This window comes from Idiotropiscis lumnitzeri, chromosome 5 (genome assembly GCF_059441095.1).
Source record: "Idiotropiscis lumnitzeri isolate Australia: NSW breed Sydney's pygmy pipehorse chromosome 5, RoL_Ilum_1.0, whole genome shotgun sequence".
Lineage (NCBI taxonomy): Eukaryota > Metazoa > Chordata > Actinopteri > Syngnathiformes > Syngnathidae > Idiotropiscis > Idiotropiscis lumnitzeri.
The window spans coordinates 27,683,607-27,710,149 of NC_142395.1; the positions used below are offsets into that span (position 1 = coordinate 27,683,607).

The 26,543-nt window shown below is 40.9% G+C and overlaps 1 protein-coding gene across 5 annotated transcripts; it reads left to right on the plus strand.

Annotated features, from left to right (window-relative positions):
* Window positions 1-26,543, plus strand: irag1 (inositol 1,4,5-triphosphate receptor associated 1). 5 transcript variants are annotated; one of them, XM_088296973.1, is made up of 38 exons: window positions 1-77; window positions 418-506; window positions 806-925; window positions 1,004-1,184; window positions 2,727-2,788; window positions 2,873-2,933; window positions 3,003-3,161; window positions 3,311-3,428; window positions 3,512-3,562; window positions 3,690-3,767; window positions 3,840-3,896; window positions 3,971-4,030; window positions 4,113-4,168; window positions 4,801-4,894; window positions 4,981-5,115; window positions 5,205-5,296; window positions 5,561-6,269; window positions 6,890-7,025; window positions 7,697-7,725; window positions 12,279-12,482; window positions 13,522-13,628; window positions 13,769-13,830; window positions 14,414-14,587; window positions 14,736-14,782; window positions 14,945-14,986; window positions 15,825-16,226; window positions 16,320-16,398; window positions 17,531-17,648; window positions 17,733-17,763; window positions 18,719-18,859; window positions 19,828-19,959; window positions 20,557-20,710; window positions 20,824-20,873; window positions 20,957-21,091; window positions 21,543-21,607; window positions 23,127-23,252; window positions 23,566-23,697; window positions 24,323-26,543. In XM_088296973.1, the coding sequence occupies exons 2-38, from the start codon at window positions 488-490 to the stop codon at window positions 24,483-24,485; spliced, it is 4,581 nt and encodes a 1,526-aa protein (XP_088153099.1). In that variant the 5' UTR covers window positions 1-77; window positions 418-487; the 3' UTR covers window positions 24,486-26,543. The 5 variants fall into 5 exon arrangements, with proteins under 5 accessions (XP_088153099.1, XP_088153096.1, XP_088153097.1 ...); XM_088296970.1 differs by lacking the exons at window positions 1-77; window positions 418-506; window positions 806-925; window positions 1,004-1,184 and adding an exon at window positions 1,858-2,135; XM_088296971.1 differs by lacking the exons at window positions 1-77; window positions 418-506; window positions 806-925; ... (2 more) ...; window positions 2,873-2,933; window positions 3,003-3,161 and having other exon boundaries at window positions 3,341-3,428; window positions 3,690-3,760.

Consider the following 26,543-nt stretch of genomic DNA (forward strand, 5'->3'; position numbering starts at 1 on the left):
CAAGCCCAAAAACAATGACATAATATGTATTTCTGCATTTTTTTTTCTCTTACAGAAGAAGTGCGCTGGATGTGGAAGTAAGAATTTATCATTCCAATCTTTTTTAACGTGGGTGGTGTTTTATTAACCACAAGATTGACTTATGTGTTGTTATGCAATAGACAAGGACACCTCGTTTTTTTTACAGCACGATGTAGAGAAATTGTTTATTTTTTGTCATTTTAGGCCTTTTTATATATGCATGTTCCATACTACTATTTGATGATTTTCATTATTTTTGTATTTTAGCCCCACAAAGATCATGTTTTCTGACTGAGATGAACTGAACTGCTTTTTTCTTTTTTTTCCACCTAGAAAGATTTTGTGAGTTAAAATCCTCAACTTGAAAAAAAAAACTGCTTCTCTACTTGATTCCAGATAGAGCATATGTAGAAATGTGACAGTCCATCAGTCCCTTGGCTGTACGGGAATCCGGCCAATTAGCACAATGTCTGACAGCAATGATGGTAAGTGATGCAGGGACCTTTAGACACCATTTTCCTTTTGTCAATTTATTATCTTTACCAGAGATGGTTATTAACGTGCTACATTTACTCGATGACATTTACTCAAGCAACAAGGCAGACATTTTTCACTGAGTGGTTATTCTTTGTCCAGTAATTTATTGGAGGACTACTTTTTACTTTTACTTGATTTATATTCTAAAGTAACAACACTCTCACTCGAATACATTTTTGGCAATTCTACCCACCTCTGATGTTTACATACAGTGTGTATAAACTACATGCCTATGAACTATGTTTAGTGTGGGAGTTTCCAGACTGTGGGATGAGGGACGGACTGGAAGACTCAAGTGACGCAAATGAATTCTCTGAACATGAACTCCTTGACATCATGTACAACTCATGCAACACTTCCAGCACAGGTGTGTTGGCTGATAGCAAAGATGAATGACTCGCTAAAAAGTGTGCACCATTACATCCATCTTGTCGATCCCCATCAGGAGAGGTGTCGGCATCGTCCATCATACAATATCTGCAGAAGGTGACGTCTCAGAGCCAGCAGCAGGGCCACCTGACGTCCTTGCAGACGCTGCTGGACCCCGAGTGTCTGGACCCCATGGTGAGCAGAGAGATGTTCCACCTGACCATGAAGGAGTGGATCGCCCAGTGCAGTCAGGACAGGTACAAAGTGTCTCTGAAGTTTTACTCACAAATAATAAAGATTTTATAATCTAGCGCATATGTGGGCAAACTGCGGCCCGGGGGCCACATGTGGCCCGTTAAACGTTTTAATCCGGCCCGCTGAACTTGAAAAAAATTAAATGAATAAACCTTGTTAATGTTTTATTTTCTAAATATTGTGGGTTGTTTTCAATATATTGTTGTTATACTTTTGTTCACTTTCATTTCAAATTAAATGTGTTTTTTTTCTTTCTCCGATCAGGTGAGGTTACCAAAACACTCCATCCATCTGCTTTCGGTCCGGCCCCCTCTGACAAAAACACAAAACATTTAAAGATGAAGTCAACCCCCAAAATTTCTTTACAAAAATATGTTTTAAACATATTGTGATGGAACGACGGAAACTTGGTGTCATTGTCTGCGTTGGTCGATTTTAGTTTTGGTATTTAGTTTCTTGTTATTCCTTGTTTCGCAATGTCTCTCGTTAAAGCTTATATTAGCCACCTGTGCTTGTCGTCCCACTCCCCAGTGTTGACCAATCAGCTCCCTTTAGCCATTTGTGACTAGTCCAGGTGTTCCTTGTTGTCTCAATAATTTACTTGTATTTAGTCCCTGTTTCCGGTCAGTTCTTGTCAGGTCATTGTCCACGTTAGTTGGCCGCCTGATTACCTCGTGTTGTCAATTTAAGTCAGGTCCTTGTTTTTTTAAAAAAAAAAAATTAAAACATGTTATCCCTCTTATTTTGTACTTTTGTATTTTACATTTTTATGTGTGTCTTTTTTTTCTTCTTTTCATTAATAATTACCCCTTTGAGTTACTCCTGCCTCTAAATCCACTCGTTCTTAGCTATCTCAGGGGTGGCCATTTTGACACTTTCTGTCGACTGAAAATAACATCACAGTTGCTCAGAGCTCAGCTAATAATGAATCATGGCTCGGCTTCAGAAAACAGGTGAGTCAAGATTGGTTGTTACCTGACCATCTGTTGTGTCTTTTCAGTCGACCGAAGTGACAAAATGGCCGCCCCCTGTAATGGCTAAAAACAGATTTTGCTGCTTAACTCATATTCAACAAACACAATATGAATCAGAATGAAATGTAGACTAGCTAAGTCACATGGAACATTTTATTACAAAACAATTTGGGGGGGGGTGACTTCCCCTTTAAAGAAAATCTATCAATCTCATGATATATGCTGATTATTAAAAGTGTTAAGTGTGTAGACCGCTCGAGACATATTTTGCTTGTCGGGCGTAGCTTACTTAGACCAACGAATCGGAGGATGGTAAAATGCTCACATCAGTGAGGACCAGGCCTCTGTCCCTGTCAGGAAGAATCTGATTGGTTCAAGAAACTTTTCAGTTGTTACGACCTTTTCAAGTTAAGACTGATTCTGAAGACGGATGCTGTTAAATTATGATTTTGTCTGTGTTGTATCATTTTGCTGATAAGTTGAAGCATATTAAGTGCATGTGTGTTGTTTTTTTTTTTTTTTTCATTGACTATGACTGTAATTGCAATTGTGATTATTTTTGCTTTTTAGAGCTGACATGGACATTAGTGGCGACGCCTCTTATCCAGATTCTTCAGAACTGCCTGTAAATGGTACGACAACTTTAATATTTTTAATCACATCTCTAAAAATGGGATTCATTTGCCAAAATGGAATTTCCGAAAATGCCCTTTCAGGTTTTGAATTCTCAACTACTCCGTCAAAGCCTGCTTCCACCGACAGCCAACAGTGTGCCTGGTTAGTTTTTGGTCTTCTCGATGTAGCGCGTTTTCTTACTTAACCACAAAACTGTTTATTCGGTTTAAGCGATGGAAAAGATCTGTCGGCAACAGTGTCGGAACTGAAGCAAGCTCACCGCAAGCTGAGCGAGCAGAACAGCAGCCTTCTGAGGACGGTGGCTCAGTGTGAAGACGTCAACCTGCAACTCACCCTGGAGATCACTGAGCTGAGTGCAAAGCTGACCAGGTCAAATATCTCATTTGAGTGCATGTAACGCCCGACGTGTGTCGTTCCATCATGTGTATTGCAACACATTACCGTACTTTAGAAGCAGTAGCTGATTTTCTTGAGAGATTTATGGTGGACTTGCATATTCTTTATTTTGGCACGAGTAGTTCCCAGCGGTCGGCAGTTCGAGCCCGATCCATAACAGAGGAACTGGAAGAGACCCGTCGGGCCTTTAAAGAGGCGCAAGAAAGAGCCAACCGCATGCAAGCCACTTGCACCAAGCTGGTATCTCATACACTTAATATGCTTATCGGAAAGCGGAAAACGGAATAAAAGAAAGTAAATTGAGATTTTTTGGTCTATTGCAGAGCAATGACGTTGAATGCTTGAAGGTTCACACCAGGAGGCTTGAAGACAAGGTAATAAAGATGTTATTATCAATAATTAGTCATAATCATTCATTAAGACACCTGGTAACTGTTTTAATTTATGTAGACCTTGCAAAATGTGGCTTCTTCCAAAAAAAAAAAATTCTCATTTTCACAGAATGAAAAACTCTCCTTTGAAAAGACATGTTCAGAAGATGGCATCAACAAACTCCGCAAAGTCAATGCCGAGTTGAGGGTACAAACGGATCAGTGAAACACGAGTTTGTGTGATCTGGCTTTGTTTTGCTTAACATTCCAACATTGACAGGCTGAACTTCAAGAAACTCTCGTCATCCTGACTCTGAAAGACAGAGAAATGACGAAGGTTGGTTCATTGAGCATTAAAAACATTGTCTTATATTTCATTTCCACATCACCTTGGTGTTTGCTCCTGTGTAGAAAGACATTCTCATGGAAAAGATGAAAAGCTCTCATGTGGAGAACCATAACATCATTGAGGTTTGTTTCAACATTGTCATCGGGAGCGGGTCAGCGTTGATATTATGCATGAAAAATCTTTTTTCATGGTATCATGTCGCAGGGCGTGCAGGCAGAGCTGATGAGGTTACGGGAACATTCACATCAAGTTCTGTCCAGGTATTTCTGACAAGCATTTATTGGTCGATTATAATACCCCAAACGTTTTGTGCGTAGTCTATCATTGCTGTCGTCTTTGATATTTTAATATTCTAACAGAACTAAAACAGTGGCTATATAAAAAAAAAAAAAATCTCCGTCCAAATGTCAGGTGCCTGCTGAAATGCTAAAAATGAGATAAGCATGACTCATTTCAATTCAATTAGTCTCACGTACATCCTGTAGAATGTGATTGATTTAAAAAAATGTGTCAAGAGGGGAAGTAACTGAAATGATGTGGTTGTATAAGTGTTCACACCCTCTTCTAACTGGGATATGGCTGGGTCATGTTGAATGGATGTGAGTACACACGTGCTTTCATTGAAAGGGCCTCTTAACCTAAAATAAAGTTCAGAAGTTCTTTTATTTTTTGCTGAACGATTTGGGGAAGCAAGGTGAAGATTTGAAAAAAAAACCAAATCAATTGAGCGATACAGGTCATAGGTCACATTACTGGTGGAAAGGGATTTGATTTGATTTTGGCCTCATTTGTTAATATCCCCCCAAAAATGGTCTTTCAACAGGGGTGTGTAGACTTTTTATATCCACCCTACCTAACTGCTCATAAACTGCTGTTTATTTTCACCAATTAGGTATGACAGACTCTGCATCAGTCCTCAGACACTTTATGCCAGAGATCCTCCCAACTTGCGCTCTCTGCAAAGTGAGATTCAAGACATGCAGCAGGTACTGTTAAAAAAAAAAAGTCATCAGCTTGTCTTTTGCAGAATTCATTCTCAGTTGTTGACTGTGGCTGTCTGTGTTCCTTTCAGCAGCAGAATCACAGAGCAGTGGACGAAAGAAGCCTTCCTCCTCTCCATACAGAATGCGAAGACATTCAGAGCATCATCCACAGGATCAAATCAACCGAAATAGCTCATCTTTGGCGTAATAAGCATCCGGAAAGGGTAGGTTAAAATTTCATAGGAGAGAATTATTCAATTAAAAAAAAAAAAGGCCATTCATAGAACTTGTTTCTCTGGCTTGTTCATCTTAGGGCTCCTCCTCTGTTGAGGCCCAGGAGAAACCTTTTCCTCAGCAGCAGCAGCAGCAGCAACAGGCAAGCATCAAGCAGCGGCTTGTCAATGTGTATGTGACTTTTTTGCCTTCCTTTTCTCCTGTTATGGTAACAGAGCGGATTGAGTTGATATTAGAATCTACTCTCAGCAGCTTGCTCCTGCTAATAAAATGTCTGCTTTCGACAGAATTTTTACGGGCACCTCCCTTACGCAACACACAGGTTTTACCCTCCTCTGAATGCAGGACTGTATTCGAGGCTAAGTGCAGTTTTAGTGACTACAGACGTAACAGCGTGTGAAGGAGATGTTTATAAAAATGTGCTGGTGGTTTCAGGCTGCAGGACCTAGAGCTGCAGAAGTGTGTGTGGGAGGATAAAGGGGACAAGGTGGACGAGCGGTGGAAAGCCTGGGAGCAGGAGCAAAAAGCAATCCAGACCGGCAAGTCGGTACCGCAGTCCAAAAAAGTGGCCATCGTGAAATGGTGGAAAGCGCTCAGCGTTGAGGGAGCAAAGGCCCGGACGGGCGAAAGCAAGACCTTTCGGGAGCTCGCCGAGAGAGCTCGGCTCCATCAGGCGGAGCAGACCTTCACTGATAAGAGGGAGCAGGTTTGCCACCTGCAAGCTTCTCTTAAATGTGTGGCTGAGCACAAAAGCAGCAGTCGGGTTATTTTGGTGCACAAGGAAACCAACACTGAGAGGGAGGATAGAGACGGAGGTGAGGGCAAACGCGAGAAGGCGCAGAGGCATGCGTCGGTGGCCACGGAAGCTGTTGACAGCCCAGGTGGAGCAGCCTCACAGCAACGACAAATCCAACTTGGGGTGACGGCAGACGCGCTGCTGGCGGCCCTCAGGAGAATGGAGGCCATGGTGAACAGCGCCCTGAAGTCGGCCAAACTTGTGAATGAGAGCGAGAAAAGGGTGAGCCAGGTGAGGGTGAGGATGGAGAGCGTCACCCAGAAGGTGGAGGCCGCTCTTGGACGGACAGCCGACACGGATTTGCAGCTGAACTCGCTTGAGGAGCGGATCATGGACAAAAATATTCAGGTTGGTTTTGAGGGGGGGCGGTCTTGTCAAACTAACACTGTTAATCCTCCAGATGAAATTTTATGTGAACTTGTAAGTTATTGATATTTTACCGCAATTTGTGACAACACTAAAAGTCTGACTCGAATGCTTCACCTGCAGTCGCTCGATTCCAGTATTTAAGCGATACCACGGCAAAAACCTAAAACATTCAAATGGAGCATTAGCTGAAAAATAACTTGAAATTATGCATCTTTTCTTTTTAATTATTTAAAATATTATTAGTAATACTAATTAGCTTACTCTTCTTTTGTAAAGATTTAACATCAAAAGAAAAACATAACCTTCTGGAACTTTTTTTTTTTTGCGATATTTTAATAGCAGCAAATGTTGAGCTGTTCACGTGCAAACGTGATTCACATTTTTTTTTCCACACTGATGGTACCTTTTTGTAAAGGCTGTTTTTTTTTCCATCCTTCAGCTTTTGTAACAAGCCTCACTACATGGTTTACTAGAATTTAACCCTATGACAAAATCTTCCACAGGATGTTTAAATTGCAAGCCGTTTTCCTGAACATCTTATATGGAAATCAATCTAACGTGAAAAGATGAAGTGTTTTCTTTGCACTTTTCTGAGGCAGTCCTGTTCCGAGCCGCCAGCTGCTCCAGACTACCCGACTGAGTGTGTTATGCCGGACAAAGAAAGAGTGGAGTGTCCCCCGCCTCCATCTCGTGCAATCCCAGAAGCCAGTGAGTCTCCGCGACGTCCCATAAACGGTATGATACCGCTTCTCGGGCAGATGAATTCATGTGACTTCCTATTCCATTGGTCGCCCAAACAGATGAAAACTGACACAAAAGTCAGTTATTCGCAGAAAATCTGTGACCCCCGGTGTTCTTGTCGGGGAAAAAAGTTTTAAAATGTCACAGAGTGTGGACCCCTTGCATATTTATGGATCGGCAAACCATTCATCCCTTTTTTTTATTGCATATGCTTCCCGATGTCGGGTCAGAGGTGCCTCTGGAATAGAGGTGGGGGACACACTGGACTGGTTGCCCGTCCATCATCAAGCACAAACAATCACGCACATCTCATCTAATGGCCAATTTGAGTCTCCACTTGAGCTAATCTACAAATGTGGAAGGATTGAGTTTAGTGCGGTTTAACTCTAACCTGGTGTTAGTGCTAACACCCTGAGCAGATGACTCAATCATGTCTCTGGACTCGGTTGCCAGGTTGTTGTTGCTCCTAGTGATGCAGATGACGGCGTTGCGGCCGTTCTTCTTGGCAGATCAACTTCGCTCTTGCCAACACTTGCCAGGACAGAACGCTCAATTTCTTTCTTGGCCGTTCAATGCTTTGTCAGACTGTCTCTCCCTCGCATTTGCATTGCATATGATTTCCTGTTAAATGCAAATCAAATGTTCTGTCTCTTTGGCCACCACAGGTGATGCAGAACAAGACTCCTGCGACAAGGTGAGACATTTTGCTTTTATAAAATATTGTTTCTGTGGAGGCAGACCTTCAAATAGAGTAAAAGGAATTTGAAAAATGCTTTTTTTTTTTTTTTTTTTTTTTTTTTTTGGACACGGCTCTTCAATTATACAAGAGTCCCAACAAAGTCAAGCATTCACATTTGGCAGAATACGTCTGATCAAATTATGCTCTTTAATATAATAATGAACTTAACTCCACGTTACATCAATTGACGAATCACCGTTTTATCAGGGATAATCGTGAATTAGTTTCCCACCTTAAACAATATTTTTCACTCGATTTTGAAATGACAATTTGCGGAGAGCATCTGTTATGTTCTGCGTGACTACTGCTCTCATGATCATAAAAAAAAAACACAAATTAACGTTAACAAAAAAAAAAAACGCTTTTAAAACTTCATTTTAGTTTTTGTTACATTTTAAAATGCTATTTAGCCCGCCGAGGAGATTCTACTTGATTAGAGATGGTTTGTGGTTTCCGTCGAGCGGGTAGGGAGCTACCTCATAACTTTAACTCCACCACCACCACACACACACACACACGCATACTCACACTCACACACAGTCTGAAGTAGCTCAAAGAGGCATACAGCCCGTTTCCTTAAATGGTCAAGGCTCCCAGGCGTCAAAGAGAGGCTGCTGCTGAAAAAAGACAGGGAACCGAGGGGATGGGAGACGGAAGCGGACACCAAGAAGCTGGAGACATTTTCTGAGAAAAGGCAGAGTGCGGTGACAGTTGGTGGGAAGTCGGCCTGACTCGGAAGGTCCGCTGGGAACTGCTGCTGGACGCAGGTAATGCTCCAATCGGGCTGGACCGGTTCAGATGGAGACGTTATGTCGTTTGGGTGTGTGTGCAAAATGAGAGACAAGTAAACGTCTGCTGTGTATTTTGAAGGCTCTTAGTCTGACTTCTAACTGAAACTTTAAATTATTTTAATGCATGCGTTGAGCGATGCATCTGAAAGTCAGCAGATATTCTGACTGTACATCTTTGTTGTCGGTCGCTCGCTCCTTTGCCCCGTTATGTCACATTGAGGTTCTGTAGCAGAGCACTTCCTCCGTGCTTTAGACTCAGACGCGTTTTCCACGAATGTCGCTGGAGGGGTCTGTCTTATGTAACATGATGGTGAGGGGAACAAAGGTGACAGTTTCCCGTGTTGCTCTTGTAAAAGCGCCTAGGATGATCTTTTTGCACCGAAAAAAGCGCAACTGCATTTGGACTTTGTGTGCACAAAATGTGTGTTCTGTCCCCTTGTCCCACAGGAAATAATCAAAGCGCTCATTTATGTCTGTCTCACGGTCACGTCTGCCGTGAGAAGCCTCATGCAGAGTTGCGTGTTTTTGTTATGTTGTTTCTGATTGGGAAGATAACTGCTGTTCAAATTCACAACAAACAGCAACTGACTTGCTGATGTCAAATGTTTTGGATGCTAAGGAAGACATTCTTCATAGAAGTAGCCTCAGGAAACAAAATCTAATTACCATTGCTGATTTATCATGGCCTTTTCCTTCTTGTGTTTTATGTCCTTCTATCCTTTCCTCCAAACAAATCAGAAAATGGTTGAATAGTGAAACATAGGCAAAGGTTTTAAATAACTCCCATTTGGACATTTTCTTAATCCCTGTCAGCACTGGAATATTCCAAATTCACACAGTCCGGGTTTGTGGGATTATTTACTGATTAACATACCAGGCTAATTCTTTAGGAGCTAGTTATTAATTTAACATTTCAGTTCACCTCCATTTTTTTCTTCCCAGTGCTCCGGACCCTTAGATCATTTTGATATGTTTGCAAAGTAAGCCGGTAGAAGGGAAGGGGGCTTTTTATTATAATCAATTGTAGAAATATCAGCTGGGCATTGATTTGTGTTTGAATCTACGTTAGCTTTTCTTTTTTTAAATCTTAGTCTTGTTTTAATAAAATCTTCATGATCCGCCTGATTTTTGTGGCGCCTTCTCGTAGTGATGGGAAAATGAAGCTTCAAATCTGCTTCATGAAGCAGTTGTAGTATTTTTGGCCACCTGTAGATGGCACTCTCCATTTTTTAAAACCCTTTATTTAAATCAACAGTGACATCTAGAGGACTCAAAATACAGCAGCTGGTTCGTGAAGCAAATTTGAAGCTTCATTTTCCCGTCGCTACTTTATGGAGTTCACTGCGCCCTTAACATTTGCGCATGTTGGGTTGTCCAATGAACAAGTCGGTTTTGGTTTGGACCAATTGGCATTGTGCAACTGGGTCAAAGTGGCGCAGTGCCTCAGCAGATAAAGAAGACGATGGGTGTTAAAAAGGTTCTGCAATGAGCTCAAACTTGTTTCTCTGGACCAGTGTTACTGTTTTATTTTCAGGAAATGTCATTGTTGCTCACTGCAAACCTGACTTGTTTGCTCACCAGTGACTCGCATAGCTTTTTTTGTCCCAGCATGTTCCTGAGACATTTCATCCTGTTTGACAACTCGCTCAGCGAAACTGACTAAACATTTGTCAAGTGTGTCCGAAAGAACCATGATTGTTTTGTACTGCCCATCTGACAGAGACAAATTTGTTTTGAGGCAAAAGGCAGACGGAACCGTATGCAAATCTTACTGGACTAACCGTGGTACAGTGGCCTGGCCCTGTGTGCTGATTTGCATATATTTGCTTCAAAAGAGGAAAGGGAGTTCAAAGGAAGGTTTAAATAGGTGCTATCTTCAAAATTGGAGGGAAGCGCTTACATATCAGATCGTCTACATCTGTATGACTGTTCTATTAAGCAACAATATGAAATTCATTTACTTTAATAACTGTTGACCAGTGAGTGACCCTTCAAGGTCTTCTCTGCTGTCCTATATATATATATATATAATATATATATAATCAAGAAATCATGACCATGTTCTTCACATTGATGACATATTATATCCTAGTGCTGAAGTTTTAGATTATAATTTTTATCCAATCAGAATACAGCTAGCTCGTGTTGCCAGGCAGATTTCCGTGGCACACACTATTGGTCGGAGGCCTTCAGATCCAATCGTGCGGGCGTCTATTCTGAGTGTGTGCGAGGTGTTTAGAGTTGATAGACAGTTGCAATAGCCAATCAGATCACGAGTTGATGACAGCAAGGCCTTTTTGCTGGCCTTACTTTGAAGGTGATGAACGTGGCTTGTGATATACTCACTTGAGGCGGCCGCGCTATGTGGAATAAATACAACAGAGTCGTAACTGGCGACCGTTTGAAAATCCAAAATATATTCTTGCTTTTTTTTTAAACCACAATGGCCGAAGGAGGGAATTTAATGTCAGATACACTTGCGAGGCCATTTTTTATGAAATGTGTAGTTCATGTCCATTTCATTGGATTGACTTGTTTAGCTTGCAGCCATGAGAGCAGATTAATAAATGCATGCTTACCATTTCCATCTGTATTTACCGCAATGGATTAAATATAGACGAGCCTGGGAGCAAAATAACTCAATTAGTCTTTACTCTTGACCGTACTTTCATAGGGATGCTGATCTTGTGAATGAATACAGTAGAACAGAATGTTTGTCTCCTCATTATACCCTTGCGTGAACCACCACCAAAGTCATTGCTGATTTTATATTCAAGTCGAAAATCATTACTTTGTTCGAAACAGATCCTCATTTTACCCCCCAAAAATGATAACACAGCTGTAGTTATGTCACTCCCCCCTCCCTCTTTCTGAATGTGTGATTCCCATACAGGATGTACTTATTATATTGTGTATGTAAAAGCCCCTGTGTTTATTTTACAATGTCCTTCTGAAACTTGTTGCCGTAGTCAGCCAGTGGGAGTCATTCGTATCAAACCAGACTCCCAAACGATCTCGGCGCTCTTTCAATGCGTCTTTTGTCGCCCCAAAGAGAAGAATATTGTTTACTGGGAACTTCGATTTTCTCACCATATTAATATTATGAATTTATTTTTCGAGAAGGTGGAGTTCCTCGCGCTCTTGATGAGTTTGTTTACAAGAGTCCACTTTATTCATTTTGGTTCCGCCTTAGGTCTGTTCACTTGCAGGTTTTTTGTAGCCAATCAATTTAGTCACCGTTGCGCTAAGGCCATTTTAGGATTTCTTTACAAAGAAGTGATATTGTATCGTCCTTAGCTGTGATTTTGCACACTGGTGAGTCAATGTGACGCTCACAATTCTGCTGCACATAATGTCAACGCTGTTATGTGGATTATTGCGTAATTACTGTATCATTGGCAAAGTGTTGCTATAATATCGTATAGCGAGTTCATCCGTGCAATTGCTTGTCACAGTTATATAGCAATAAAAATGAGAACAACCAAATTCCGGCCAGTCATGTGATATATGGGGCCATTATTAGGGTTCCAGCCTGGTGTCCTTTTTTTTTTTTTTTTTTAAATAAAAAAAACATGTTGCGATTGTCAAGAAATGGGTGGATGAATAAAAAGTTAAAGAGCGGAAAAGAGCGATAAAGGAAAGCGTGAGGTCATTTTCGACAGAGACTCTTCACGCTTTGCTTTCCAGCCACAATCTATTATTATTTTTTTTTTCTAGGTCAAAGAAGAGGCAAAGGACTCTCTGCAGGCATCTGACCACCACCATACCAAGAAGTCCAACAAAGACCCCACTCGTGAGGGCACCTTTTTTTTCCCCCTCACCCGCTCCCGGCCCTGTCTGCTCCCTGCCATGCCCACGCTGCCCGAGGAAGAAGAAGACTCCCCCGAGGATCTGGACAGTTCTTCAAGCTCGCCCAGTACGGTGAGTCCACAAAACGGTCTCCTTCTCTGAAGACGCACATATTAGGCGAAAGCATGTGAGTCTATAAAAGCTGCTCCTGAGTAATTGAATTGGCCATGGTGAGGAATCGCTCTCAGTGTTACCGCTCGAGGCTTCCTCGTCCAAAAAAGGGATGAATTCTGAACTTTTTAAAGCATGGAGGGAAGCCTTGTAGAGAAAATCCTTGCGTCCTCCTTATTATGAGTGACGGAGGCGGTAACTCTCAGGCTTGTTTTTGTTTATTCTCGTCATAACTCACAAATGTTTCATTTAACTGGACAAGAAACTCATTATTTAAATTTTACATCAAAAACGCAAAAACCTTATTCTCTACTTGAGATGTAAAGAACTTGTCAGTTTTTTTTCATCCATGTTTTCCTGCGATTTTTGCTCTGACTTGTGAGCAAAAAGAAAATAGATACAATTGGTTTTTGGTGGCAGTGAACTAATTTAAATTCACGTAGCAATTTGGTCGTTTATTGTCAGTTCCAACTAAGCATAAAAAAAGAGTATTAGGCATTGTTGAAACAACTGCAAACTGTAGCTTTGGTTTTGCAATCAATGCAAAACACCATAGAAGGGTTAACGAGTTGCATTCAGTGTTATTTATAAACCTGTAACTAACTTGTATTTGTTAATTCCATGAAACAGAATATTGTGAACCTTAAAAAAATGAACAAATGTGAAACACGTCAAGTCTCAAGTTGCAGATATTTACGACAACCCGCATAATTTTCTCCTCCAAACAATCCATTTCACAGATTTATTCATGTAAATTGTCACAATTTATAAACTTCACAATTATTTGACCTTTCACTGCCCTTCAACAAAAAGTTTTTTTTTTTTTTTGTCATTGTGCTGGTAATGTTCACGCATACACACACCCCTTCTTTTTTTTCTTTTTTTTTTTACTGTGTAGTCATCTGAGTGATTGCAAATGTCTATTTAATACACTCTGGCTGACTTTCTCACAATACGCTTTTTCCCCCCCCATGTTGCTTTTGCTGCGTTTTCTGCACAGTGTGCACCTGCTGAGAGCAGAGCTGCTGTCATGACTGGCCCTACTATCATCTACCCGCAGCAGGCCTCCATTGTCCAGCAAGATGGACATCCTCTAGAGCAGGCCAGGTGAGCACAATCGAAATATTGTTCCATTGGTTTGCCCCGCCCAGTAAGTCAGACTGGGAATGAGAGAATGCATGTGTCCTGTGATCGACCGCAACCAGTTTGAGGTGTCGTCTTAAACGAACGTGTGTACTGTGTTGCAGGCCACGCAGCCCAAGAGCTCGTCTGGCCAGAAACTCCTCCGCAGGATCCATCACCACTGTTGGTAGATAAAACACAGATAAACATCTGTTCTTTTTAAACTAAATAGTGGTGGATGGGTGCATGGATGGATAGAAAGATATCTGGCTAGCTATCTGTCTGTCTCTGTATCTCTCTCTCTCTCTCTCTCTTTCTTGCTATCTCTCTCTCTCTTTTTTTTCCTCTCTCTCTCTTTCTTTCTCTCTCTCTCTAGCTCTCTCGCTGTCTATCTCTATCTCTCTCTCTATCTCTTTCTCTCTCTTTTTTTCTCTCTCTCTATCTTTCTCTCTAGCTCTCTCTCCGTCTATCTCGATCTCTCTCTCTCTATCTCTTTCTCTCTGTCTCTCTCTCTCTTTCTCGCTATCTCTCTCTTTCTCTCTCTCTATTTTCTCTCTCTCTCTTTCTTTCTCTCTCTCTATCTCTCTCTCTAGCTCTCTCTCTCTCTATCTCTTTCTCTCTATCTCTCTCTCTCTTTTCTCTCTCTCTAGCTCTCTCTCTGTCTATCTCTTTCTCTCTGTCTCTCTTTCTCTCTCTCTCTTTCTATTTCTTTTGCTCTATCTCTCTCTACTATACTTCTGGATGTAATTGTATGAAAATGTCTTTCTTAGACAGCTCAGGTCATGTGATCGACCTGGTGAAGGACAAGCTGCCGGAGATGCAGCTCTCAGAAGAGGATCGGCAGAAGAATCTGGAGCTGCTGGAACAAGCCAAAAAGGTCAGCGACCGCTTCCTGATGCGACGGGGCCGCCGTTCTACCAGCAGCCTTTCGGACGCTACCACAGGTGACACACACCATTGGTGACGGTACCGGTTTCCATGAAACCTTTCAAAACATAATTTCATATTTCAAAATGCAGTTAATAGTATAATTAATTCATAAATTCAGTTGAGTGTGATTCCTTTTATGATTGTTTTTTTTTTGCTTTCCAGTTGTTGGAGCGCCAGAGGTGACTTGCCATCCACAGTCGATCAGTCAGGTAAACAGTTTTATCCAAATTGCGTCATTTTTCCTCTCATTTTCTTTGTCCAATGAATCCCAAAGCTGTCTTTTGATTTCCTTGCTGTGTTAGAAGCAACACATGCAGGTACTGTATCCGTTGCTGCTTGTAAAGTCTTGTCTGTGTCGCCCTCTCCTGTAGCATCTGGACGTTGCCTCAGTGAGGGGACAAAAGGATGTGGAGGTCAGGTTTCCTTTTATTTGCCTCGTCGCTCAAACCAAACACATTCATGCCTTGAGATACAAGTGATCCAGTTTATAAATTTCGCTATCGTTCGGCAGATTTATTTTTTACAATTTGTGTATTTAAGACAACCACATAGCTTTGCTTTGGGCAAGTCCATGTGGCTTCATTCTAACGAACAACGCAAAATGCCATAGATGGGGTAATGATTAGCATCAGGGTTGCATATAAACAAAGGAGAGTTAGATTTTTTTTTTTTTTTGTTTAGATTAGATTTAGTTTTGTTCCCAAAAGCCACTCATGTTTTGTCCAATTTGTTTGTACAGTATTTAGTTCCCTGTTCTCTTTCAGTCTTTGGGTCATTGTTGCTTTTCTCTTTTTAGTTAAATTGTTTTTGGAAATAATGCCAACTCCCCTCAATTACTTCTCCTGCTTCATTTGGCTCCACATTTTGCCTCTAACTCCACCACAACCAAACAGCACAATTCTGTCATATTTGAACACAAACGGTGCAGCAACACACCTAACCAGGCAATGTAACATAACTCATTGGCATGCATTTGTAAAAAAAAAAAAAAAAACCCCACAAGTGCCATCACCTGTGAACAGACTTTAAATTCTGTGTTTTAGTGCAATACAAAAACAGACTAGAAAAAAAAATGAGCTGTTTTGGGGGCATTAGAACAGATTGATGATTTTGCCATTTATTTAAATTGGAAAGATTTAAGGAAGCACAGCATTATTCTTAAGAAAATAAAGTCAGGGTCTGAACTGTTTTTTGTGGTTTTACACACGACGCAAGTAACTGAATTCATTTAAATGTCATGGCCTCCCTCAGGGCAACAGACTAGCGGCGGAGTGGAAGCCCGCAGATAAGAGGAAGGTGTCTTCTGGGACCCTAACGCCCCGCTTTACCATTCCAAAGGAGAACTGTGACACCAAAACTCCCCCGGGGCCCAATAAAAGTGAAGATGGCGGACGAAATTCTAACCAGGCCCCCGCCACAGGCGTCGCCAAGCCCGTCCCTCGACCCCCAACGCAACAGGCACCCTGCACGGCTGAAATAAAGACCATTGGTGCCTTTCCACCACTAATGAGGGCTGTTTCCTGGGATGCCCTCGGAGGCATAAACTCCAGAAATGGAGCAGAAGACACAAGCTCGGACAAAACCCGGCATGGCATTTTTAAATCGCCGGCGCTTAAAGAACTCCCTGCACCCAAACTGTCCAAATTCAGAGAGGTAAAACATTGCTCTTGCAATTTCATGTACTGTGATTCCTTGGCTCATTTCCCAGTAAATGCGTCTTTGCGTGTCTTTGTGACGTCTGCTCAGGAGCACAAGCTGATGCGTAACCAAACCATTGTCGGCTCCAAGTTACCGGACTTGAGTGAAAGTGCTGAACAGGAAAAAGGTGACTGTTTTTGTTTGGCCTTTTTGCTCATGTAAGACCCAAAAGTACTTTCAGGACAGAATGTCTCCGCGGGCGTGCACTTCCTGAATCTCTGGGAAAATCGGATGATAATGATCATGGTGTTTTTCCTTTGGTGATGAGATCCTTAGCAGATGATGCGATTGTTTAAACACACAAAGTACCTGTGGCAGAATAAAATCATTTTGGTAGGAGACAAATGGGAGTGAATTTCTGACCATGAAAGTACAATCTATACTACTTATCTTTAGAAGATGGGGTCACTTTTACGAAAGGTTGAGTTAATTATTTCTACCCAGCAGATTTGGCTTGAAGATTGCTGAAGCGGGTTGCCATTTTGGAGTTTTGTGTTTTGACGTCAAAGTAAATTTAATATAACATTCTTGGGAAATGTCAACGATAGTGATGGGGAAATGGCGCTTCAAATGTGCTTCATGAACCAGTTGTAGTATTTTTAAACTCCTCTAGATGGCACTCTCTGTTCAACATTGAATGAATTGCCGTTTTCTTAAAGCAACAGTGCCATCTAGAGGACTCAAAAATACAACAGCTGGTTCATGAAGCAAATTTGAAGCTTCATTTTCCCATCACTAGCGCTGCGTATGAATAACCAAACATTGTTACTGCTATTCACCCAATTTGGGTTACTTTTGACCGAGCAGTTTTAAGCATATCGTAAGACTAATATAAGGATCTTAGTTTGGCACCGTCTTGGGTTGTTGAAGTGAAGTGAGGAGTTTCATTTAGGCAGGCCATATCTGTCTCTATTTGAAAAAAAAAGGATTTTGCCGCCATCTTGCAATTCTAGTAAATTGCAAATTTCTTGTAGATTTTCACAATTCGTGCCAGGACTTTATTTATTCCGAACTGGGTGGGGCTCACTGATGTAGTAGCACTAATTACAGGTTTGGTTTCATTGTAACGTGAAGAATAAGAATGTATTAGTGCATGGCCCTTAAGGCTACATTCTCGATCCATAAATTAGCTTCTGGTAGTCATTTTAATAGTTGGCAAAATCTTCTTGCCTGTAAAATAAAAATGTGCATGAGTACAGTATAGACCTTAAGATGGATTTCAATAATTTTCCTGATATGGAATCCATTTTGGTTTGCAGGTCCGACTTTATCTCCAAACTCATCAGCGAGCAGCGAAGAGGCCAAGTCGGACGCCATGCCAAACATCTCCGACGTCATGCTGAGAAAACTCAAACTTCATCGCGGTCTTCCCGGCTGGTGTGTGTTTAAAAGCAACAGCGACTTAATTGGATGTTCTGCGCGACTTACCGAACCAACTTGTTCTGTTTGATTTCATTCCAGTCCGCCTCCGCTCACTGAAAAAGAAGTTGAGGTTTGTCGTCTTTCCACATTTGCAACATAATTTGCTTGAGAAGAGAGATGCATAAATTCAAATCTGCTTTTACGGGCAGTCGGCCATTGATTTACAATTTCCCATCTTTAATAAGTCATGCTGACAATCTTACAACTGTGGCTGAGAATGTAAAACTGCCTTGTTTACCTTGCATGTTCCGTTTGTGAGTGGTGTGACTTTGGTTAGAGACGTGGGGGGGGGCATATTTTGTGTGTGTGTGTAAACAGCAATGATATTCTAACAAAAACTTCTAAGCTGTCAAGCTGATGGCCTCTCGTCTTTCTGATGGATACGTGAAATAATAAAAAGAAACAAGTGGTGACTTTTGGGTCAGCTTGTACAACTGGAAATCTTGTTGCTATAAACGTTTTTATCACTGGAATTATTACTCCTGTGACACTCTCAAACAGTAGTGCAAGCATGAGTCTACATTGGGCCATAAAATGCTGATTTTTCTTCCACTCTATTTGCCAGATGCATCCCCAAACTTATAAAAACCTGTTTTGCTACCACACTTACAAACACAGCTGCCTTGGATGTGGCGCCGTTTTTTTTTTTTGTCAACAGGAAAGTGATTTTGTTGTCACGATCATCCAAAAGAAACTCGGGGTGATTTCCTGTGGAGAAGATGCAAACCATGAGTGACGTAGTCTGGCCCGACCGTCGTGTCCCACTGGGCTGTTTGTGCATCAGACCAGTCGGAGGTCATATATTTCCTCCGGACCATAACTTTAGTGTGTTGGAAAATGTGTAGCCTGGCTTTGATGGCTTGACAGCGCCGGATGAAAAGTCAGAATCACAGCGGGACATTTAATGTACACAGAACAATAACACACTCAACATGCCGTGACCGTTGGGACACTTCCTTTGAGTGTTTCGTGTGGAATATAACGTGGCACTCCTGAGTTAAACTGCTGTCCCTTCCTCCCGCCAGAATGCATTTGTGCAGCTGTCATTGGCCTTTCGTAATGACAACTACACCCTCGAGACCCGACTCAAACAGGCAGAGAGGGAGAGAAACCTGACTGAGGAAGATACTCAGAAAGAACTCGAAGAATTCAAAGTTGCGCTGAAGGTTAGTCAATCAACAACAACAACAGAAAAAAGAAAAAGTGTTTCCTGGATGTGTTTTCACTGTTCAAATTTATCCTGTCAGGTTAATTCTGTTAGTGGTTGGACAAAAAACAAAAAACAAAACAGGCTGTCAAAGCTAAAGCATTAACTATGGAGATTCATTTCAAATTTATAACGCACTAAAAATGATTCACTAATTTAACTCCGTTGTATTTATTTCCCGTAGCAGCTCATTTTGCAGTCCAACTTAGAGAGTTACTGTCGCAAAGACGGACTTTTTAGTTTCACTTTAAATATTTGCTCGACGGCTCATTGGAGAAATCCAAAATAATTTGCACACTTTGCAAAGCCAAATTCATCTTAGTGGTACGTTTTTGGTGTATCGTTCTGTATTTTAAAGGAAAATAATTGTATTCAAAGATCAAAGAAAGCTTTTAGAATAGTCTGAGTAGAAATATACTTTCAGATTTTTTTTCCGCATTTATTTCAAGATTTTACTCCAGTAAATATCGGTTCCAAGCGTCGTCAAAAATTGAATTTGGAAAATATGATTAATCGCGATCAATTATGTAAATTTTTGCCATTAATTAGTTGAAAAATTTGAATCGCTTGACATATTGTACTGCATTTAAGTGGGTTTTTCAGGTGTCGGTAATTTATTTGAGTACTCATTTTTCTTGTGACGCTTTATTTTTATTATCTATAAAAAAAAAACTACTTTAACCCAGTTGTGACGAGTATTTTGTGACATTGACAATAGAATCATTTTTACTTTAGTACTTGAGTACATTCCAAAATCTTTTTTATTACTTTTACAGAAGTGTTGACTCAGCACTTCTACTTAACCATTTTTTTATGTTTAAGTATTTATAATTCTACATAAGTTCAATGTGTGAGTATTTTTGCCACATTTTTACTGTGCAGTGTTTTCCTAAAAGATTTAATTATTTTATTTTTCTTAACTTTCAGATGAGCGCCCCACAGTGGCAGAACCTAGAGCAGCGTGAGGCCTTCCACCGGCTCACGGAGACGCTGGCAGTGTTGCATCGGCTGGCCACTCGCCTCTCAAGCAGATCCGAGATAGTTGGAGCGGTTCGACAGGTACACCTTTGTCTACTCGACACTCAGTGCTCAAAAAATTAGGTACGCAAATTCCGAACGCTTCGTAACGACAGGTGAGTGCAGCCTGTATATTGGTTCTCATGTTGCACAGTTTCAGCTCATAAAATACCCATTTCTTTTTTTTCATGATTCCTTTTTTAGAAATGTTTTTGGCAAAGTTACAATATGTTTGATGGTGAAGGATTTAATTCGATATGACGTGACAGAGCGGCCAAAGCTAACATTTACGGTTGCTATTTATAAGCGTCAACTTCGAAGTGAATTTATTTCCTGTTTTTTTTTTTTTTAATAGCTGCACGATTGTTCATGGGAATCTCAACGCAAGACGTTTTTCAGGCTTGACGTTCAGAGTAGCTTATTTTGCCTCTAAATATTTTGACGTCAGATAGAAGCAAGTCTGGGTGTCTTTTAGTGAAACAAAATTTGTTTAATTTTCTGGCACAACAACAATACACCAGCACATGTCTTTGTAAGTTTGGTTTTGCAAAATGTCATATTTACAGAAGATAATTGAGTGGTTTATAGAGTAGCCAAAAATTGACAATTGCTCTGAACCGTTTTTTATTTTGTCCACAGGAGAAACGCATGAGCAAGGCCACCGAGGTCATGATGCAGTATGTTGAAAACCTCAAGAGGACGTACGAGAAAGACCACGCTGAGCTGACGGAGTTTAAAAAACTCGCCAACCAGAACTCCAATCGCTGCTATGGAGGCTCTGTAGAAACTGGAGGTAAGACAAAATTTGTCAACTTTTTCGTTTGAACGTCTTTTTTTTTTCCATGGAAATTCCAAAATGCATTATGTCGTGCTTGCAAATGTAACGTTGGATGTTTCTTCATGAAGATGATGGCGTTTCTCGGGCTTCAAGATCCATGTCGCTCACTCTCGGAAAGGTGGGCAACACTTTCAGTTCAATATTCTCAAACCTTTTTTTTTTTTATGTAATATTAACGAGGTGATGTCCTCTATCGCTTAGGCGCTGCCCAGACGCCGGGTGAGCGTTGCTGTGGTGCCCAAGTTCAACCTCCTGAACATTCCGGGTCAGTCGCCACCCACTGCTGCCCCCAATGCGCCGACAGCTTCCACGCCTGGTGCTGCTCTTCCTGCATTGGTAAGTCGTTCCTTTTCCTGATGTCAACCAAATGGGATTCATGGGAAGATTTTCATTTTTAGTTTAGAAAGAATAACCGTATTTTCCAGACTGTAAGCTGCTACTTTTTTCCTCGATTTTGAACCATGCGGCTAATCAGAATCAGAATCAGAAATCCCTATCATTAGTCTAATAGGATTATTGTGGCAGTCTTTTTTTTTTTTTCATTTAATATTTTTGGCAAGCATGGCGATGTTGAGCATGAATCCAAAATAACAATTTTACTAATGACTTTATTTCAGTTTATTTTCTTCCCCTTTTTGGGTCCTCCCACTGGAAAAACCACTGGCCTAAACTTCTCTGTTTATTTTGACAAATGAACATCTGCATTGACCATCAACCGATGTGAAAGTGTGTCGACTTGAGATTACAGGATGTTTTAATAATTTCATGACCACTCCCGTCCTGGCAGAGTGAAGCGAGTGATGTGAAAGGAAACTCCGCACCGGAGTCGACACAACAGGCGACAACAGAGTGGTAAGTTTTGTTAAAAAACACACACACACACACACACACACACTATGTATGTGCACAAAACACCGGTTGATTCCTGAGGTCACTGATCATTCTTCCAAACAATGGCCCAAAAATGCCTGAAAAAGCATTTTGGGGCAATGGGAACTTTTATCTTGTTTGCGTGACCTAGAGGATGTGTTAAGAGTGCGGCAAAGCTTGAGAATTGTGGAAATGAATGGAAGAACATCATTAAATGTCAGTGAAGTTGCTCTCCGGGCTCATAATCTAAACACAAGTTTTTGACCAAGTCCAGACTCCGTGCGCCAGTTGAATCGCGGTCACGGAGAAAGCTGAGTGTTGTGCCAAAGGCAAAGGAGAACAATAAAAAAAAAAACTCGCTGCCGCCATTTTCTCCTCTCTGTACCTGATTTATCAAGCGGAGATGAATTTTGGTAACTGATTTTGCATCTTTAGTTGTTTAAAAATCAGTACAACATTTTGTATGTAGCTCTGGTTGGTTTTTAAAATTCTCTATAAAGTTGAGTTTTCCCACTTATGTAGACATTTTTAAGAAAGAAAGAAAAATACACATAAAAGCCGCACTGTTGTATTAGCCCGGGCGTGGGCAAACTATGGCCCGGGGGCCGCATGCGGCCCGTTAAACGTTTTAATCCGGCCCGCCAAACTTGAAAAAACATTTTTTTCAAAATACTGTGATTTTTTTTCAACGACGTATATTTTGTTGTTATGCTTTTGTTCACTTTCATTTAAAATTAATGTGTTTTTTTTTTTTTTTCTCCGATGAGGTCAGGTTGCCAAAACGCTCCATCCATCTGCTCCTGGTCCGACCCCTCTGTCAAATTTTAGAACCTATTGTGGCCCCACCAATCAAAAAGTTTGTCCACCCCTGTATTAGCCGCACGGTTCAAAATCGTGGAAAAACGTAGCGGCTTATAGTCCGGAAAAAAAGTTTTCTGATGCTTTTGATCATTTGAATTGCTGGTGGATGGCGTTGCGACATCGTAGATATATAACCAATGAAAAATCACCCCCCAAAAAATGTTGCGGGCGTTTTAAGCATAAATGAGCCAGCAAGCCGAGTCTCTGTCCACTTTTAAAACCCGTTTGAAGACACATTTTTATTCTTTAGCTTTCAACTCAACATGAGACTGTCGCTGTTCTTCTGGTACGTGTTTGTGTTTTAATTTCCAGCTAATTTTATGACAATTATTATTGTATGTGGAGCCTCAAAACCTGATACAGGGCTGCAATTTTTCCACTGCAGTGCACTGATAGATAATTGCTTGGTGTGCGGCGAAAAGTCGGCGACTCTACGGTGTGTGACGGACCTTCGTTTCATACAAAACCCCCAAGAGTGAACGCACAATTTAGCGTCTGCTTTTTGGGATCTTAGTAAACCGTCCTTTTGTGTTTCCTGTTTTGTCTTTGGACTGCCAGTTTTGCAGTTCATCAGGTTTATGTTGTGATGATTGTGGAGATGTAGCCGAGGTCTTACTGTGCTTTCCTATGCAAAATAAAGCAGTGGAAAGAGCGTGACGGAGCAGGAAGGTGAGCCGGCCAAGCCCGCCGTCAACTTGGAAGAGATCAGAGCGGAAATCAGGGCAGAGCTCAAGGCAAAGATTGAGGAAGCGGCGTACAATAAAGGGTGAGGCCTTCTCTCGATGCACATGCACCTTCTGGGATAAATAAACACTCGGCAGCTATTATGGCTGTTCGTCACAAACCGACACATTCATTTGCAAATTAATGTTGATTTCTTTTTTTTTTATTTATTTATTTATTTTTTTAAGATGCATTGTAACCCGTAAAAAACAAACAAAAGTCATTCCACAATGCTGATGAGCCTTTTTAAAATAATAAAAATATTTTCCAGGGTCCAACGCCCAGCAGTTTCTTCTTCTGTGGCGTGTTTGAGCATTCTGATAAATGAGACTAAATAATATGTCCACGTTGTGTAGCTACCAAGAAGGACTGAAGCAAAACAAAGCAATCCAGGAGGAAAAGCATGAAGAGGAGGATGAAGCTGCAGACAAGTTGCTGGAATCAAAGATAAGGGATGAAGAAAGTGGAAAGAAAATCAAAGCAAGCCGGTAAGTCACGCAGTTTAAGATGACATTGTTCGATTTAGTAGATAACTCATTCACTAGCAGCCGAGTTGAAAAAGAAAAAATGGATCTTTGACGTCTTTAGCAGTCAATAGCAGTAAATGAGTTAATTTGCAATTAAAATTTAGATTTTTCTCTTCTTGGTATTTTTTCGCCTACATTTTATGTGCAATTTCTGACTGAATTCTGAAGTCTGTTTTTCCTCATCCTTTGTTCACAGTTGTTACTATTTGCAGTAAAGTGAATATCCTTTTTAAATATAACTGAAGTGGATTGGGAAAAAAAAATTCAAGTTGTGACTTCTCTTTGGGTGGCAAAGGTGGCAGGTCACCTAGAATGCGGATCACTGTCACCTAGTGATGGGAAAATGAAGCTTCAAATGTGCTTCATGAACCACTTGTAGTATTTTTGGACTCCTCTAGATGGCACTTTGTTCAACATTGGGCTGAATTGCCATTTTTAAAGCCTATTTAAAGCAACAGTGCCATCTAGAGGACTTAAAAATACAGCAGCTGGTTCATGAAGCAACTTTGAAGCTTCATTTTCCCATCACTTTTGTCACCTACTATAAATCTCATGCAGGAAAAGGGACTTTTTTTCTTCTCCACAGGAGGATGGAGGAGGTCCTGGTTCTTCTTAGCCGCATTTGCCCCAAGATTTCGTGGAGCAAGCGTCTTCTCTGGATGGCGGTGATGGTTTTTCTGGTGATGTGTCTGGTTATCAGCATTTTCACATTCTTTTCTGGCTACTACAACAAGCGTGACGACACATAAGAACGCAAGCACTTTTATCAGGGCAGAACCAAGAAATTGCACCTCTGTCAATTTACTCCAAAGCGGAACTCTGCTGAATGCTGTTAAAAAAGGTTTCTTTATGTATAAAGTTTGTTCCAGTTAATACTTTTTCACTTTGACTTAGGGACCAAATACAAGTGTGGTACATGTGAATATGACTTTTGATAGATTGCATCTTGCACATTAATGTACAACCATGTAAAAGTGTAACGTATGTCTCAGGTCTGATAGATTTTGTTTTAGAATGACCTTGAGTACCTTGAGTTATTATTTATACAAAGAGATTTTCAAGTATAAACACCTTTTCAGATACAGTGGAACCTCAAAGTGGCATGTGCCAAATGCTTTTTGATAAAATGGAGAGAGACTGTGGTGCACTGGATGAAACGTAAAATATTTTTAAGATGATGAATTGATTTCTCCAATGATTTATGATCAATAGCCTACTTTTTGTGACCCAATTCTCAGATGTACTGGCGAGCGTGGCAGGGAATGTTCAGTGTGGCGTAGAGCGTCAACCAAATTCACAAACACGGTGAATCAGTCCAATGCGTCTGCACGAAAATGACCAATTCACTGATGTGCTCAGATCAAGAGGGCTGTATTTATTTAACTTTATCCCTTTGCTCAAATGTAACTTCACTTAATCTGTCTACTTTGACTCTCAATTGCTTCTTCACACAGCCGCACACGCTTTGCTAGTGAGAGAAAGTCCCAGGGATGAAATGCCCATCTCTGGTCATTGCATCAACTTGTGTTACATCACACAAGACTGCAACAAATCTACTAAATATATTCTAGCATAAACCTTCTTATGACTACAAAGCACTTATTAATTCCCGTGGTAGCTATAAAATGCTACAAGGTGACGACATCCATCTGTATGTCAGTTGTCGAAGTAGTTTTGCTTTATTTTAGTTTTCTTAATGACGGTTAACAACACGTGTCTGACAGTTCTGGATGTTATAATGGTGCCTTGAGACACAAGTTTTAATTTTAATTCATTCTGTGATTACGTTCATAACTCAAGACACTTGTGTCTCAAATAATCGTTCCCTTTTGAAATTTATGGAAGTTTTATTGCCGGTAATCAGTTACGGCATCTCTAAAAGAAAGGAAAACCTTTTTTTTTTTAATTCATCGAGTATCTGTTGCGCTTTTCCTCACGCGGATCGCGGGGGTACCGGAGCCTATCCCAGCCGTCTTCGGGCAGAAGGCAGGGTACACCTCGAACTGTTTGCCAGCCAAACGCAGATTTTTAATTACTTCATTTTTTTTTTAAATGCGGAAATTAGTGCTCGTTACTAGTGTACTTTATACAAGCATGTTGTAATAAATGGCGTATGAATGTTGTCATGTGTTCATTTTTAAGGGATAAGAAGCGATGGGGAAAAAAGCATTGATACCAACCGATTAAATCGTTCCGTCAATTAAACGGTTGGGCTCTAGTGACGTTTTTTTTTTTTTTTTTTGCAAGGGAAGAATGAAAATTCTATTGCATGTCTACTTGTGTTGCTGCTCCGTTTGTGTTCTAATGCCCGTTGCTTAAAGGGTTCTTATAACGCCACGACTATCGATGTTATTCGTTAGCCTGTCTGTGACATTTCGCATTGAGTGTTAACTTCAAGCTAAGCTTTTTTTTCCCGAGGCAAAGCTATGAGGTTTTAATGACTCGATTCTCTTAAGTCGGGTCACTTGTATCTCAAGGCACGAGTGCAGTGAATGAAGCTTTCATGATGTTCAGAGTTTCGCCTTTAACAAGTCATGTCACTTTCCTTCGGTTAAAATATTTTGAAATTAGGACAGCAAGTCAGGAAGGGCTTGTTTGAGACTTTGCAGGTTCCACTGTAGTTTGCAGAGTGCGATACGTTTCGCAATCAATTAGTCATTTGTGACATTTTGGATTGTGTCAGATGTCGCACACTGTTTCATTTTTGATCGTCTTTACACGTGTGTCGAATTGTGGTGTCAACTCTCTGCAGGGATTTGCTCTGCCTTTACTTCACCTTGAAATAAAGGTTTGTCCATTCAATCATT

Coding starts and splice junctions, on each gene's coding strand:
- irag1 (XM_088296973.1), top strand. Junction 14,783..14,944: donor ATCCACAGTCGATCAGTCAG/GTAAACAGTTTT, acceptor CCTCTCCTGTAG/CATCTGGACGTTGCCTCAGT. Junction 21,608..23,126: donor CAACAGGCGACAACAGAGTG/GTAAGTTTTGTT, acceptor TGCAAAATAAAG/CAGTGGAAAGAGCGTGACGG.